The 17536-nt window shown below is 37.5% G+C and overlaps 1 protein-coding gene and 1 long non-coding RNA gene across 2 annotated transcripts in view; one reads left to right on the forward strand and one right to left on the reverse strand.

The window, feature by feature from the left end:
- Nucleotides 1–17536, forward strand: part of LOC149541220 (developmentally-regulated G protein 1) — a 192322-nt gene that overhangs the window by 54274 nt on the left and 120512 nt on the right. The window contains exon 4 of the mRNA XM_089802231.1: nt 1186–1262. Within this exon, the coding sequence (XP_089658357.1) occupies nt 1186–1262 (77 nt within the window). The remainder of the gene's footprint in view (nt 1–1185; nt 1263–17536) is intronic.
- On the reverse strand, nt 7413–8144 carry LOC149541221 (uncharacterized). The gene is made up of 2 exons (XR_016356495.1): nt 8034–8144; nt 7413–7842 (listed from the first exon to the last, which is right to left on the reverse strand). It is a non-coding gene; the product is annotated as an uncharacterized LOC149541221 (long non-coding RNA).

Below are 17536 nucleotides of genomic sequence, written 5' to 3' on the forward strand. Positions count from 1 at the left end.
ATTTTGAAGTTATCGTTTCCTTGCCTTGCTATTGGGCTTTGGCTACCGGTAGCGGCCATTCTTGCACAATCCAATCTAAATTCTTGATGTTGTAAGAAAATAAATAAATTTAAATTAGAAAATGACTATGAACATCAAGCCTACAAGTGCAAAAGAATGATACAAAACTGTTAAAATAGATAGCTAAACTTGCTTCTTTATTTCTTTAAAAAACTGGAAAAAAACTTGAAAACTATCTTCTCAAACCTGATTTTTAAAATCAAAATCTCAAAAAAAACCATTAAAGGACTCAAGAATGGGATCAAATGCTTACCTTAGATGCTTAGAACTCCTTTGTGAAAGCTATTTGACACCCTACAAACAATCCTTTTTAAAAATAATCACTGCTGCAAACAAAATGAGAAGAAAAAGGCATGAATGGCCTCTTTTGGGACTGTTTAAGGGTTTAGGAACAAACAATTTATTTTTAAAATGATATATTGCACATGTTTAAATGCACTTTTAAGTTGTTTTTTGGAAAAAAAAGGTTGACTGGGAGATTTTTGCATGGAGGCATCTAGATGCCCTGGATGCGCATCCACAGGGCATCCTGCAGTGCATCAGCATCCGAATGCATCCGCCTCTGCCTTTGGGGCAGGATGCTACGCATCGACAACTAAGCATACGGAAATTGAGACAAGCTATTGTAATTTTGTTTACATTATGTTTTCCTGCCACAGATAATAAATGCACAACAGAACTTGAGCTGTAATTTTCCATTTCTCACCATGCACTACAATAATAATTTGCTTAAAGTTTGTTTATGTCCAGATCTTTTTATTTGGATAAAAACCCCATTTTACATATAGCTTTTATTATTTGTTTGTAGATTTCCCCATTTTATAAACTAATAGGTTTTAGACATGTTATTACTATATACAGAAATAACAGACTTTATTTTCTGTATAGTAATTGAAATCTGTGTGAGTTCAGATTTGGCCCAATTGGCAGTTTGTTGTTTTGAATTCTTCTTTTATATGATCTCTGTTTAAATTCTGTTTAGTTTAATGCAAAGTTTCAATTAATTACTTCTCAGTTCTCACATGTTTTCAGATTGGTCACACATTCTACATTGTTGACACCTATTTTTGATAAATTAACTATTGATTGTTATGTTTATCAAAATTTCAATTAATAATGGAACAGGGTACTAGTGGAGCTGGTGATGGTTTTGAAGTCACAAAATACGGTCATGGTCGTGTTGCTCTGATTGGATTCCCAAGGTACTATGTACACCAGTAATGTGGAGAAATGAACATTTATAACATTAATATTGTTTATGGCTTTGTGAAGTTCATTTTGTCATGTTATAATACTGTATCAGAAGCATTTTTCCAGCATGCGGCAACATGCTACTCAATCAAATTATTTGATTGTTGAACTTATCCATGATTCTAGGTTGTGGGCACAAGCTAATGTTGTGATAACTTGACATTAAAGCTTGCGCCCTATCGCAATAATTGCAGTGTCATGATTTACTTAGGAGGATAAAGCAGGGATAATAGAATATTTTTTAACACACTTGTAGGAAACTTGCGTGACTTTTGAGGAATCTGTTTCAGAAGGTTTTTATTGGCAAAGACATGAAGCTTGACCATATGTCTTCCATGTAGGCTTGGAGATTGTAGGGCTGAGTTGTCTATTCACAACTCTCAGAATATTTTCTTAACTTAATAATTACATGTACTGGTCTGAAATTGCTTTTCAAGAACAATAAAGTTCTATCCACTGAAATCTACTCTCAGTAAGACTTCTGGTGCCATCTTTATTGTATATTACTGCAGGCCTCTTTTAGGAAAAAAAGGTTAATTAATATTCTGTTCATATTTTTTTCCAATTTTTTTCTCAGCATTAGTTTTAACTTTTGAGGATTTTAGATTTCTTTTGTAGTTTATTTTCATTATTCTGTTTGATCACAAAAGTCTTACTAGTGTAATTTGGTTTTTATCATAGTACTAGAGTAAAGCAAAGATTTTAGGTGTGAAATTTTCAGTCATAACAGCTACTGATTTAGTCATTTTGACCTGATTCTTGATAAATCAAAACTGTCTATGTCAATCATGGATATAATCTGGTCCTTGTACAGTTGATCCTTACAGAACTTGGAAATCTCAAAATAATATTTCTTCTTGCTACTTGCTTGAAATAAATAAAGTTGCTTTAAAGATATGAACATTGAGAGCATAAACAGGAAAATATTGCAGAAAAGTATTACGAAGTAATTGGAAAATATTTGCTTGTTATTAACAGAGACCAAGAGGTCATTACATACAAATGAATGGAACGATGTTTCTTTAGGAAACGATTGTAAAAAATAGAAGCATTCTATTCTAGTTGAAGGAAAGCTAAAAAAGCTACAGCTAACTAAAACTAACTAAATATGAGAAACATTCTAATATTTACAATAGTTTACAAATAGATTACCATTAACTAATAATAGACGATTATCTATTATCGTAATACCTTCCTTTAATGGTTAGTCTATCCAGAGCACGAAGCTGTCAAAAAGCGTAAAAGACAGATTTTGTCTACTCAAGGTGCTTTGCACTATATGTTGGGGTTGCGAAACAGATTTCTTAGATTGTGTAGCTAAGCGTTTCCGACATTAAACTTTCATATGCCCAAACTTGTGGCAATAGTTGCATTGAATGTTCTTTTTCTGGGAGCCATTTAACGCTGGAGCAGAAGACTTCTGTTGAGACGGCTGTTGAAACTTGCCTTTATCCTTCTAAAAGGATTTAGCGGCAAAGGCTTGCTCTGTGGAGTTGGAGTTGGAACTGCTACCAAACTGTTGTTTCCACCGATCTTGCTAAAGCATAAGTGTGCAGAGATTAGTGAACTTCAAATCAACACCAGAATACGTGATGTTGAGTGTCTTGATAAAATGCTTATAGGAATTTGGTAAACTCCGAAGAGTGATAACCACAATGTCCTCTTCCTCCATCTTGTGACTGATGGGTAGCAACTGATCACAAATTTCTTGAATCCTATTCAAGTGTGCTTGGAGCAAGGTCACTCATCCATGACAATAGAAAATAGAGTGTTCTTAAAAAAGAAACCTCTGCTTTTGTCAGAAGTCTCATGAAGACCTTTGAGATGTGTCTGGATCTCGACAGTTGTCTTGCCAAATGGAATCTGAGAGAGCTGATCATGAGCCACAGATAATTTGAGAAGCATCACCACCTCTCGATTATGCAGATTCCTAGTATTTTGATTAGGACCAGGAGTAGTCGGATGCTTTGTAACACCTAGAACAAGTTGATTGGTGTTACGATATTAAAAAATTGCAATGATCCACTGCTTCCAAGTGCCATAATTTCAAGGATTGAATTTGGAGTTGTGCTCGAGCAAAATGTTCGTCAGAGATGTCATGGCATGTTTTTCAAGGACAAAACGTGAAAATCTGTGAAGGCACGTTCTTTGATGTAACAAAACGGAAGACCTAGAGAATTTGGAGAGTGACTCAGAAGAGAGCTCAAATAACCCAAAAGGAATATGTTGTCAGTTTCTGGATCAGGTATCCAAAAAATTCTAATGATAACCAATTGAGCTCTCGAAAAACCCACCAAGAATCGGAAATAAAAATAAATCTTCGAGCTCAAAATTTAGGGTTGGCCATGAATGGTCGAAGTTGCAAAAAAATGATGTTTATAGGCCAAAAAAATGATGATTTGTGGTAGACGGTAGATGATCTCTAGCCATTTCTGGCTTTGGTGTCTAAAAACGGTGGCCAAACCAAAAAATGGAGACCAAAGAATGATCTATAACAAAATGCGACTAGAGATGGTGTGTGAAAAAGACAGCCAAACAATGGTTTGAAAACATGACCAAAGAGTTTAAATTTCCGCACGACCAAACCATACCACAAAACACGATTTTTGCATGAGAAACCCTAGCTTGCGTGAGCAACAAAAAATTTAGTAGACTCGAGTTGTGAAGTTGTGGAGTACTGACCTGCTCTTCGGAAAAACCCTAGTCGAGTACTGAGAAATAAAATGATTTGCAATGTGATTAGGTATGAATTTCTCATAGAAACAGAAACCACTAAATGGACTTTTGAGAAATTTCATAAATAATTTCGAAAATTTCTGTAGCAGATGATTTCACAAAGAAATTATAAAAAAAATTGAATTTTTTTGGAGTATTAGCTCTAATACCATATTACAAAGTAATTGGGAAATATTTTGCTTGTTATTAATAGAGATCAAGAGGTCATTGTATACAAATTAATGGAACGATGTTTCCTTACGAAATGATCATAAAGAATAGTAATATTCTATTCTAGCTGAAAGAAAGCTAAAAAAGCTATAGCTAACTAAAGCTAACTAAATATTAGAAACATTCTAATATTTACAATAGTTTACAAATAGATTACCATCAACTAATAATAGACGATTATCTATTATCGTAATAAAAAGTCATCTTTGACACAAAATTGTGCTCCTTGCTATGCTTATACAATGTTTGAGTTATTTTAATTGCTCTTAATTTAATCTGAAATTGTTTAATCCTTTAATAATTTTGGAAGCTTCGGTCGCTCCATTATCTTGTCCTACTTGTTTATCTTGCTTACCAAATGCTATATCAAGTGAACATGAGGGCAACTACTCCAAGCATGCCTTGAAAGACAACTGGTATTTAGTAGAATGAATCACACCAAGGGCTTGAACTACAGTAGATTTTTTGAGCCTTGGATTCATCATACTGCACAAATTGGAGTAATGTTTTTTCCAATAGACTTGGGAAGCCCAATGCACCCATATATGAGAAAAGAACATTTTAACATTTTTAAATTTGTGTCTTTTTTTTTGCATGGTGTTAGAGTTCACATTACACCACATCAATCAACTACCACAAACAAATAATCACATTCATGTTAGTTAACGCAATCCTGTTATCAAATGCATAGAAAATACTTCGTCATAGTCTTGATTTGATAGGAAGAGGCAAATAGTTGTATTGGATTTGCTAGTGCCACACACTTCACATTTTTTAACAAAACTTGCTACTTCCTGCTGTATATTGGGGCTTCAAATGAGCATCAATTGAACCACTTTTTATGCATACTTTGCTACAGAAATCATAGTTTTTAACAAAACTTGCTTTGTCCTGCTGTATTTTGGGCCATTAAATGGACTACTTTTTAACCCATACTTTTAAGACTTCTGACCCACGAAAAACATGACACACCCAAAATTGACTTGAAGTTTGCGAAATTTCCAAACATGAAAGAGCCCCCTTTTTTCACTATCTTAAAATAATGAAAAACATTTATAAAATTGAATGGACAGAACTGATTTGTACCTTTTTATTTGTTTATAGATCAAAAGAGATGTTCATATTGTCATATGACCATAAATTACAAATCTGTATAAAAATTTTACATATTTGAAAAAAAGTAATATAAGTGGTTATGTGGCTGCCTTTGAAGTGGATTATATTGGTTCTGCATATCAAAGTAATACTGTAATATTTAGTATACTGGTCATGTAAGCAACTTTCTTTAAGTCAGTTTTAACTTTCTGTTCTTAGAGTTTTTTAATTAGTTTAGCAATACTATATGAAAGGATCTTCTTCTAATTTCCTTTGTTTGATATGTGAACAATGAATATCAATCAATTTACCATTTCATGGTATTAGAGCAATTGGATATTTTTGGCCGATTTGTGGCATACCTGGATAGGTAATTTTTCAGGTTTTTTTTTTTTTTTTTGTCAATTTTTAATGAAAAATTATTGTAGAAGAATTTGGAGATATTTTTGCAATAAAAAAATGGCCAGTTTCAGCACCAAGTTTTTTTGCAGGAATCGTTTGAGGTTTTTTTTGGTAGTTCTTCTCTCAAAGTTGTGTTTCTCTGGTCGTGTGGTGGATTATTTTGGAGTGTTTTTATGAACTTTTTTGCTTTTTACTGCCCACTTGTCTCAGTTCTGAAACTTTTTTGCCTGTAAGTTACTGATACAATTCTCAATGTTTTTCTGAGAGCTGCATTCTAGTCCACAATTCTGTAGAACCTGTGCACTTGTTCTTAAAGCCAACAATTTTTTAATTTATTTTTCCTATGGTTCTTTGCTTGCACACGTCCAATGGCTGTCTTTTTCAAGGTTTTGTGTGCACTTTCTTATAGATTAGGGCTGTCTTTGTTTTTCAAAAATCTTTTGCAGTTATTTTTTTGGTGTACATAATACATTATTAGCATAACTGTCTGCAGCTATGACGTATCATAATTGTTTTACAATGTAACTGTTGTTCAGGTGCAACTCTCTTAATGTTGTCGAATAAGAAAAACAAATCTTCATATCTATCACCAACATTTGGTATCGAAGCAATAACCATTTGGTTTGGCTGTGCAACAGAGAAGAGTGGGAAGAAATTAGGGCTGCAATGGCGTGAAGGCCCTTGGTATATTTTAGACAAGGCAATGATAAAGATGTGAGAATCTTTGATGGTTTTAGGTGTCTGTGCTGATTCAAAATGGGCATGATTACAGTATAGATTTGATTGCAGTATAATGTAATGGCAATGTTTTATGGCTGAAGAACAAGATAAGATGGAATAGGTATTTGTATTTGAAACGAATTAGAACGGATGTTGCCTGAGGAGGAAGATAGGCTGCAACAACATAAGAAAAGTTGTGTTCTTTACGTTAGAGTATTTACAGTTTTTTAGATGCCCGTATGAAGGATCACTAAGGCATCTGAAGTTAATGAAATTAAATAGTTGCCAATTTATGTATCGATGAGTTCTACAAATTTTGTTATGAATTGGCACTTAAAAAAAATCTCTAGATTTTGTTTTATTTCCAATTTTTTTTTAGTACGCTAGAAAATCCGAAGTGACCAAGGATAGAAAGACATTTAAAATGATGACATTTCTTTAATAATTTTCAGTGTTACCCCGGCGCAGGGGTGCGGCTGTGCGGGGGAACGTTGGGATGAGTTTCGGGTGCGGGAAAAAAAAGCCTCAATTTGGGGATGCCGGGGGTGCGGCGGCGGGGGAGTGGAGGGGGGGTTTGGGGGGGGGGGGGGGAGGAGAGGGAGTGGGGGAAGGGGGTTGCATAGTATATATATCATATTATTAAATATATGATTGAAAATGCTAATTATGAAATGATACTTCAATATATTATATAACAATGTAACATTAACATACCAAATATAGTTAGACTACAATGAATAGAGAAAATTAAAATGTGATTCACAAACCATAAGTTCAAACTTGAAACTTGAAATTTCATAACCATTACTATTACTAATGACCATTTGACAAATTAACTTAGTTCAAGATGTAAGATTCAAAATTCATTGTTCAAATATGATTTTATGAATATCATATATGATAAAGATGCTCATGATGACAATGAGCCGAATAGCATGAAACAGTGAAATAATAATAATGTATCATAGCCATATCAAAGTGAGTATAATCAACAAAATGACAAAATGCCAATAATGAGAATGGAATCATCTCAAGTGCTCTCTAATCATCCCCTATGCCGAAGTCCTCATCACTGGAACTACTAGACTCCTCATGGGTAAGATCCTGATCCTCTAAAGGAACACCAACTAGCCCTACATTGGCTTCTGCATCAGCATCCTCATCAATCTGAACTGGATCCTCTGGCTCCACATCCCATCATGCTGCAGGACTCTCCTTGTACTCGTGTGTCTTGCGATCTTTGAGCCGCAAGTGACCATGTACAACAACCAACATCTCCGCTCTCTTAGAGGTAAGTCTGTTCCTCTTAACAGAGTGAATGAAGCTATAGGTGGACCAATTCCTCTCTGCAGCTGAGGAGCTAGACACCTGAGATAACAAAGTTGAAAGTTACAACTTACAAGTTACAAACAAATGTTCATACAATTTGTAACAAATGATAAATGGTAAATCGATGATTAATAATTATTGAATCAATGAATCATAAATTAAAATCAGCAAAGTAAAACTCTTCAAGTTAAGATTGTAAAAGGCTGGAATTAGTTATTAGTATTACAAACCTGAGAAAGCAGTCGAATGGCTAGTGAGGTGATCTTTAACTTTTGTGACCCATGACATTTCCACCACAAAATGGGATTCTTTTGTGCCATGGTTTTGAGATCCACCTTTGCAATATCCAAGTATCCAACAAGTTACAAGTTTTAAAGTTTACAACATAATATTAAAATTATAAATAACTTAAATAAAGTTATAACTTATAAGTAAAGTAACAATTAATTATTAAAAGAACTTATAATTATAAAGAGTTTAGAGCATTGAATCAAGATTTAAGGATTACCTAAAAGACTAGCAAATTCAGACCACTCGGTGCGAATCTCACTAGCAGTCTTAGTATCATACATTTTGGCAATGCATTGAAAGAACCCATTCTTCACCTCATCATCTTGAAGTGGTGTGACTCTACCAGGCCTAGGTATGTACCACTTTGGGTTCAGTGCATAGGAAACCATGTGCAAAGGAGTGTTCAACTTCTCCCACCTACGGTGAATGATAGGCTCAATGTGCTCTATATAGAATTCTAGAGTGGGGTCTCTCTCACGCACAACAACCCTCATCTGCCCAAGCATGGAATCAATGCACTCATAAACCTCTTCAAGGCTAGGTGAATTTGCATCTCCATATTTGATCACCTAAAACACTGGAGTAATGATGGAGACTATGTATTTTGCATCACTCCAAAACTGATCACTCTTCACTGTCTCCTTTACCCTCCCTTGCTCTGTTATGGTTTCAGGCCATCGATTCCATTCTTGTGTCATAACCATGAGTTGCAATGGCTCTTGCAACTCAATCATTCTCTCTGAGAGAATATAATATGATGCATACCTGGTCTCAACTAGTTTCAGGAATTGCTTCTTTGCGAAGCTCCTGAAAAGTGCATGTGATGTATGGTAATTACAGATAAACATCTGCACCTCTCTCCCATCATTAACCACCTTTCTAATCCACTCTATTTTCCCCATGTCTTTGAGTGCATTGTTCATGGCGTGCACACAACATGGAGTCCACCAAATATGCCTATAAGCTGTCTCAACAAGCCTTCCTGCAACTTTGCACACATGTGCTGCATTTGTCACAACTTGGACCACATTTTGTGGTCCAACCTCCTTAATGGCTTACCTAAGCACATGAAATTGAAAATCAACATCTTTACGATGCCCTGAACAATCAACTGCCTTCAAAAAATATGGGCCCTCCGTGCATATAACCATAATGTTTGTGAGTGGACGATGACTAATGTCCATCCACCCATCCATGATAATGCTGCAACCTGACTCCATCCAACATGCTTTCATTTGCTCCATCAAGAGCCCAACCTTGTCATAGGCTCTATCCAACACTGTAGTCCTCAGCTTGTGGTCACCTGGTGGCACATATGATGGCTCTCCCTCATTCACTGCCATGGTCGTCATCCTCACAAAATAGGGAGGTTGAGCCATAGGTGTAGAGATGCCATTGGCAAAGAAGAAATCACCAACAACACAATCTAACCGGTCTCTTGCATGCATGTTAAATAAATGAGCAATGTGGTTACTATCAGTACGACTTGTAGTTGCTTTCCGTTTCCCCCTATTGCTGTCCCCTGCTAAACTGTGTGTAGGTGAGGAGAATGATGGTGTAGGTGACATAGTCCCTGCTCTCTGATGCAAGATACGAGTAGATGTATCTCGTTGCCCCTATAACTGCTGTATATGTTGTACCTGTTGCCTAGCAGACAAAGATCTAAGCACTGGAACAACACTATCATCAAGAATGCCCCATAGTTTATTCACTTCAATTCTGTATTTGACATTCTCAGGATTTGACAAGAACATGCATGGGTTCACACCATAGCCACTCCAAAAAAGGAGGTGTGAATTAACTCTTGTAATGTTGCCAAACCATTCTGCTCCACATATATTGCACTTCCATTTGCGTGTGCCACCCCCTGAAGGTGTAGTGCCTGTAAGTTTTGTAGAAAACTGTTTAAGAGGGGACTTTGGGTCATAAGGACCCCTAGCATACTTCCTCAAAATCTCTGAAGGACAATTAGTAGAAGGCACCCCTGGTGCAACATAAGGGCTCAGATTGACCACCTATATCAGCCCATGATCACTTCCTTCAGGCTCAGGTTCAGGCTCATAATCAGATGCACTTGGCTCATTAATTTCCATGTCTTTTGCACTTTGGTTGGATCTAGAAGCCATTTATAAAACTGCATTTCACAAAATGAAAATAAAATTATAAAAATGATCATGATACATTTCAGCCCAAGTAAAAATAATTTAAAACTTAAAACTTCACTATTTAATTTTAGCATTTACTATTTAAAAATTTGAAGTATTAAAAAATGAAGCTAAATACTAAAAGTAAATACTAAATAAAAATATGGCAATATAGCATATGCTGAAACGTTTTACTAAGTTACTTTCAAGTTTCAAGTTTCATTCTTGAATCTTGAAACTTGAAAGTAACTTAGTAAAACTAAATACTAAATACTAAATACTAAATTTAAAAATTATAAATTGATTTTTAAAACAAAAAAAACTAAGTAAAAAAAAAAAAACCCTACCTTGAAGGCTTGAACTTGAGGAGACACTTGCCAAATCAAACTTTCTTGCTCCTCTTGCTCCTCTTGAGCTTGCAATCCCTTGCAAAACCACCCACTAATCTCTCACAAGCTCTTCCAAACACTCTTTCTCACTTAGCTCCTTGCTGCTCCAAAATGGTGAAATGAAAATGAGATCTATTGGTCTTATTAAGCCTTCAAATAGACCACATGGGACCCACACCGAATTAGGGTTAGCATACTTAAAAAACAAAAACAAAAAAAAATGCAAAAACTATTGTTTTTTAAAACTTTTTTGGGCCTCTTCTTGGCGCACCCCGCGAGCACCCGAGGCCCACCCGCGCACCCAGGAAGCACTCGAGCACCACGTCCCACCCGGGTGCTCGATTGGTGCGGTGGCGGAAAAGCGATTGGCGGGGGTGCTTGGGTGCGTGACGCACCTGCACCAGGTGCACCAGGGTTTTGACCTGGGTGCGCTGATAATTTTTGCTTTGATTAATGTGAGATGTTAAGATAAAATTATTAATGTCCAAAAAATGACCACAAAGGAGGTTAGAGGGACTGCAAAAAACAAATTGGGGAGCCATACCATTGTAGGAACACTCGACGGTGCACAAAGAAATAAATCTAAAACAATTAAACAATGAAAAAAACAACATGCCTACAGAACATGGTAGGTCGAAAAAGAAGAAAGGAAAACGAGGATTGCAGGAGAAGAGAGGAGAGAAATGGGGAAGGACCCAACAAGGGAATCCTCAGAATGTCGTAGACATTTGGTGCCCCAAAAAAGAACCCAAAAACGGATGGGTAAGCCATAGGAGGAGTGCGTAGCTCGACTGTCTTTGAGCATTTTGAGTGAATGAGGAAGATTGCTGCGGGAAAAACGCCCCTTCAAGGTCTCACAGACCTGGAATTACTAGAAGAGGGATCAATCTGACACCTAGTGCCATATGTGGAGGGAAGCACAAAGGATGTGATAAGATGATTGGGCTGCAAATTTGTGTGACGCTGAAGCGAGTGGTGCCAAAGTCTAATGGCCTCCTGTAGGTAGAGGGAAAACACCTTTGATCAATGAAGGTGAGAAAGGTGGATAGACTCTGGGACTCCTTGAATAAAAAACAATGAATAAACAAGTTAGATGAGATTTAATTCATTGTCTTGAAACATAGGCATAGCACTCATAATTCAGCCCTTATATGTATAAGGTGGTGGTGATAAATTTATAATTTTGTACAATTTAAAGAATGCGTTGAAAAGAAAAATTGTGCAGTATCTATAATGCCTCCGTCATAAAATAACTAAATGATCAAAACTTTGTTTATCGGCCGATTGATTTAGTATATGTTGGACCCATTTCTATTTTATTCACATCCGTAGGTGTTGCTGTCGGCTCTCTTTGTAAACCCTCGAGAGTTCCTTCGAAGGGCATTTAAGTACGACTTGTAGGACGTTGTTAGTATATGATTTGGATTTTTTATTTGTACTGCAAATTCTTGTTGGAATTTTGTATTATTTTCCGTTTCAGAAGTGGAAGATCTTCCCTGTTTGGCTATTCTAGTTTCGGTGGGATTCAACCCTCACCCTATTCCATCTGTGTATTTCTTGTCTTGGATTTGGCAAATCGTAGCACCATCCTTGTTTTTGCACATACAATATTTTGAGTTTCAGCAATAAATTGTTATATCTCTTTGTTGCCATACGCTTCTGTGTTTGGTTATTATTTGGTGCATTCAGTGAATTATATCTCCTCGTTGACATTTTTAGCTTACGTCCTTCGACACATTTTTCAAACAATACCGTGACATTCTTTAAGCATTATGGTGGCATCAAAGCTTTCCCTTGGGTACTTTCCTTGTGTGTTCTCCATTAGATACTTTCCTTGGGTTTTCTCCATTAGATACTTTCTTGGGGTTTTCTCAATTGAGTACTTTCCTTGGGTGTTCTCCATTGGGTACTTTCCTCGGGTGTTCTCCATCAGGTACTTTCCTCGAGTGTTCTCCATTGGTTTCCTCAGGTGTTCTCTATTGAGTACTTTCCTCGAGTGTTCTCCATTGGGTGTTTCCCTCGAGTGCTTTCCTCGTGTGTTCTCTATCGGGGACTTTCCCTCGGGTGTTTTTCTCTAGTAATTTCCCTCGAGTATTTCCCTCTAGTAATTTCCCTTGGGTGTTTCCCTCAGGAAAAATTCGGATGTGTCATTGGGAATATTACAATGGTATCAGAGCGAGTGATCCTACCAGCCTATGAATAATGAATGAAAGTTATAGTTGGAAACGATGGGGATCCCACTCAATTGATAAAATGGCAGATCAAGAACCCACTCCTGTTGAAGTCATAGCACTATTGAGGGATCTATCGCTTAATTAGGCACAGATCAATGACATTCAGTGTCTTATGGAAGAAAATCTTTGGAAACTAGTGGAAAATAAGATCTCTGGCGAACAAAATGGTCATAGTGCTGATTTAGTCTCAAGAAAGGCAAGTCCTCATCTAGCGCCCTCTCGATCCGCCATGCCAACTTTCCCTTCATGGGTGGAGGTACTGCACGGAGGAAGGCAACCAACCTTCGAGGAAATTCAAGAGCAATTAAAAGAAGGTTGGAAGAATGCAAACTTGGAAGAGGATATACCGTACAAAGATTACGCATAATTAAGAATGCGATATTTCGGAGGTGGAAACTGAGGATATTTTAATGACGACTTGAGATGGAAGTTGAGTAAAATGAGTGTGTCACCATTTGATGGATCTGGATCTGTATTTGCCTAGGTGTGGTAATGAAGGCCAATACTTACTTCCAGCATGAACTGATGCTAGAAGAGGAAGCAATTAAATTTGGAGCTCTCCACTTGGAGGGAGTAGCGCATGAATGGTGACATCATGACACCATTACATTGGGACATGACCAAGTGAATGCTTTTGCGGAATTCATTAAAAGATTGATAGATTTGATGGTAAAGATTCAAAATTGAATTTTAAAGAGTTGGCATAGTTAAGGCAGACAGGTTCAATCGACCAGCACATTATAGAGTTTTAGAACTCTCTGTTATGGTTATAGGCATTTTTGAAAGGTGGCAGATAGTACTCTCCATGGATGGACTGACAGAACCACTGAGGGGTTGGTTTAAGAGCTTCAATCCTACTACCCTTTCAGAGGCTATCAAGAAGGCGTGAAGTATGGCATTGCCTTCGACATCATCGTATTGAGGTTACTCTCACTCCAAACCACCATTGATTCCAAGGGACAAAAAGATAACAAACCTCTGCTGAAGAAGCCTTCGTTGGACGAAGCTACTAGATAGGAACTCCGGAGGAAGAAATTATGTTTCATTTGCAAGGAACTGTGGGAGCCTGGGCACAAATGCCTCCATAAGGGGAAAATACACTTCATTGAGGTTGTGTTTGATGGCGATGATAAGGAGGAGAATCTACCCACAGGGGGTGGTCACCCATAGTAGGACTCCAAAATGGTTAGCTTGAACCGTATATAGAATATCGCCACACTAGTACGACGTGGAGGAACCATTGCCTTGGTTGGGAGCTCGAGGTGTACAATGTTTCAAGTACGAGGATCCCTTCAAGGACAAAGGGTCATTGTGATGTTGGATAAAGGAGCCACCCTAAACTTTATAAACTCTTCTTTGGTGAAATGTAGAGGTCTACCTACAAAGGCTCATGCAAGATTCCGAGTCAAAGTCGTTGGAGAAACACTTATACCCTTCACACACCTTGTTCCTCAACTGAGTATCACCATGGCTAATTACACAGTGACGGGGGATTTCTTTATAGTGGACCTAGATGATATAGAAGTCATTCTGGGCATACAGTGGATGAAGTCATTGGATAAATATACATAGAGCTTCAAACATATGGACTTCACTTTTGTTGTAGATGGAAAGAAGGTTGTTCTCAGGGGGATGGCCAATGAAGGGCCAAAGGAAGTTTCTGCTCAATGGATGGAGGCCATTTTCTGCATGATGACATTGTGTGGGCTGCACACTGCTTTGTTTTGATGGAACCAAAAAGGGCAATGGGCATATTGAGATGACGAGCTTCAGGCCATCTTGAATACACATGATAGAGTTTTTGTAGATATTCCTCCTGGCATACCTCCCATTGTGGTTTCGAGCACATCATAGAATTGGAAGTCGACGCCAAACCAATTATCACTACACCGTACCGCCACCCTAGAAAATTCAAAGATGAAATAGAGAAGACAATTTAGGAGCCGCTCGAGAAGGGATTGATTCATCCCAACACTAGCCCTTTTGCATCATCAATGGTGTTGGTGAAAAAGGACGAGACGTTACACATGTGTGTGGACTGCCATGCATTAAACAAGAAAACAATAAAAAATAGATACCCTATCCATAGGATTGATGAATTGTTAGATGAGTTGCATGGTGCACTTTATTTCTCGAAAATAGATCTTCCTTTCCGATACCATCATATCTGCATGCGAGAAGATGTGGAAAAGACAGCTTCCGTTGTGACTACGGGCATTATGAGTTCCTAGTCATGCCCTTCGAATTGACGAATGCACCAGTTACTTTCCAGTCTTGCATGAATCACATCTTCAACAAACAATTTTGTAAGTTCTTGTTGGTATTTTTTGATGACATCCTCATTTACGATAAAACATGGGAAGAACATCTTTACTTTGATGAAGTTCTTGAAATTGTAGAAGCATAGTTATTGTTTGCCAAGCAGTTGAAGCGTGAGTTGGGATGATAGAGATATTTACCTAGGGCATGTTAGTAATACGGAGTTCAAGTTCACCAAGAAACGATTTAGGCTATCCTTGATTGGCCCACACCAAAGTCACTCTCAGAGTTGAGGGGATTCTTGGGGTTATACATTTACCATAGAAGATTTGTGAAGGGTTTCTCTCAACTCAGTGCAGCCTTGATGGACTTGACTAAGAAGGGATCCTTCTTGTGGAACTAAAATGCACAACATACTTTCAACAGGTTAAAGGAATCAATTAGTACTTGTGCAATCCCAGTGCTGGCTTTATCGAAGTTCACTCAACCTTTCATTCTGGAGTGTGATGCTTTTGGAGAAGGCATTGGTACCAGACTTATGTAGTATAAACACCTGATAACCTATGAGAGTAGTAAACTTACATAAGTGGAGTGCTTATATTCCATCTATGATAAAGAAATGTTGGCTATTGTGCCCGCCCTGACCAAGTTTTGGCAATAACTGGTGGGTGCCAAGTTTTTTGTCTGTACTGATCATAATAGTTTGAGATATTTTCTAGAGCAACGAGATCTAAATGAGAGACAACAAAAATGGATAAGTAAGATTCAAGCTTTTGATTTCGACATTGAATATTTAAAGGGAAAGAATAATGTGGTTGCAACTGTTTTGTCTAGAGAACACGCCCTTTGTTTACTATCTCAGATTTCAGCTGATTAGAAAGCACATTTATTGGCGGAATATTCTAAAAACACATTTGCATATAAGCTAATGGATGGCGACTCTCAGGACGATCGATACAAGGTGGTGGATGACATTATTTATTATAAGGATCAGATATACTTAGTGCTTGAGTCCAAAATGAAGCAGAGAATCCTGAAGGAAATACATGCTTCACCCTTAGCTGGACATTGAGGGTTTCTCAAGACCTATAGACAACTTGGGGATAGGTTCTTGTGGAAGGGACTTAAAGATGGTATTTTACAGTACGTATGAGAATGTGCAGTATACTAGCAAAACAATTCCGAACACACCTTACCTGTCGGACTATTACAACCCTTGCCGATACCAGAATGAAAGTGGGAAAGTATCTCTATGGATTTCAGTATGAAACTTCCTATGGTAAATGGAAGGGATTGTATCTTTGTGGTGGTTGATAGATTGACAAAGTATTTACACTTCACCATTTTCTCAAATTTTCAAGCTGCATAGTAGCCGACTAATTTTTAAAGCAAGTTTTTCGTCTGCACGAGTTGCCCTGAAACATTGTTAGTGACAAGGATGGTCAGTTTCTCAGTATCTTTTGGACAATTATTTTAGTTGGCAGGAATAGAATTGGTGGCAAGCACTAGCTACCACCCTTAGATCGACAAACAAACAAAAATTGTGAACAAGTGGTTGGAAGGATACCTCCAGAACTATGTTTCAGCACAAAGAGCCTGGGCCAAATGGTTGCATTTGGGGGATTATTGTTACTACACAACTAACTACATGTCTATTGAGATGGCACCCTTCACAACACTCAACGGGTACGAACCCCTTTCATTTATGGACATAGTTATGGGCAATAGTCGTGCACGTAGGGCAAAAGACTGGCTTTAGGAAGGCAAGGCATTCTAAGATTCTTGAGAGAAAACATACAAAGGGCATAAAATCAACACTGATCAACATCGAATTGAGAGAAGTTTCGAGGTGGGTGATCTGGTCTATTTCGAACTCTAGCCATACAGGCAATCATCATTGAAGGCAAAGAGGAAAGACAAATTGAGGGCATGTTTTAATGGTCCTTACCAACTCGCCATATCAGTGAAGTTGCCTATGAACTTGAACTGCTAGAAGGGAGTCACATCCACAATGTCTTTCATGTCTCCTGCCTGAAGGAAGCTGTGGGGATGATCATCAAAGTAACCATAGATCTTCTACTGCTCAATGAAGAAGGGAAGCTTGTGTTGGAACCGGTCAAGATCACTGATGTGTGGGAGAAGATATTGTGGAGCCGTACCATGAAGGAATACTTGGTATGTTGGAAGCACTTACCGCTGGACGATGCTACTTGGGAGGGAGAACGCATTCTTTAGCATCCAACATTGTGTTTGCTTGAGGACAAACAAATTTAGGGACGAGAGGGTTGTAATGTCCCCGTCATAAAATTAAAAAATGATGAAAACTTTGTTTATGGGCCGATTGATTAGTATATCTTGGACCCATTTTTATTTTGTTTGCATTCATAAGTGTTTTTGTCAACTGTCTTTGTGAACT

Source organism: Cupressus sempervirens, chromosome 9 (genome assembly GCF_028749045.1).
Source record: "Cupressus sempervirens isolate cs-2001-9-10 chromosome 9, ASM2874904v1, whole genome shotgun sequence".
Lineage (NCBI taxonomy): Eukaryota > Viridiplantae > Streptophyta > Pinopsida > Cupressales > Cupressaceae > Cupressus > Cupressus sempervirens.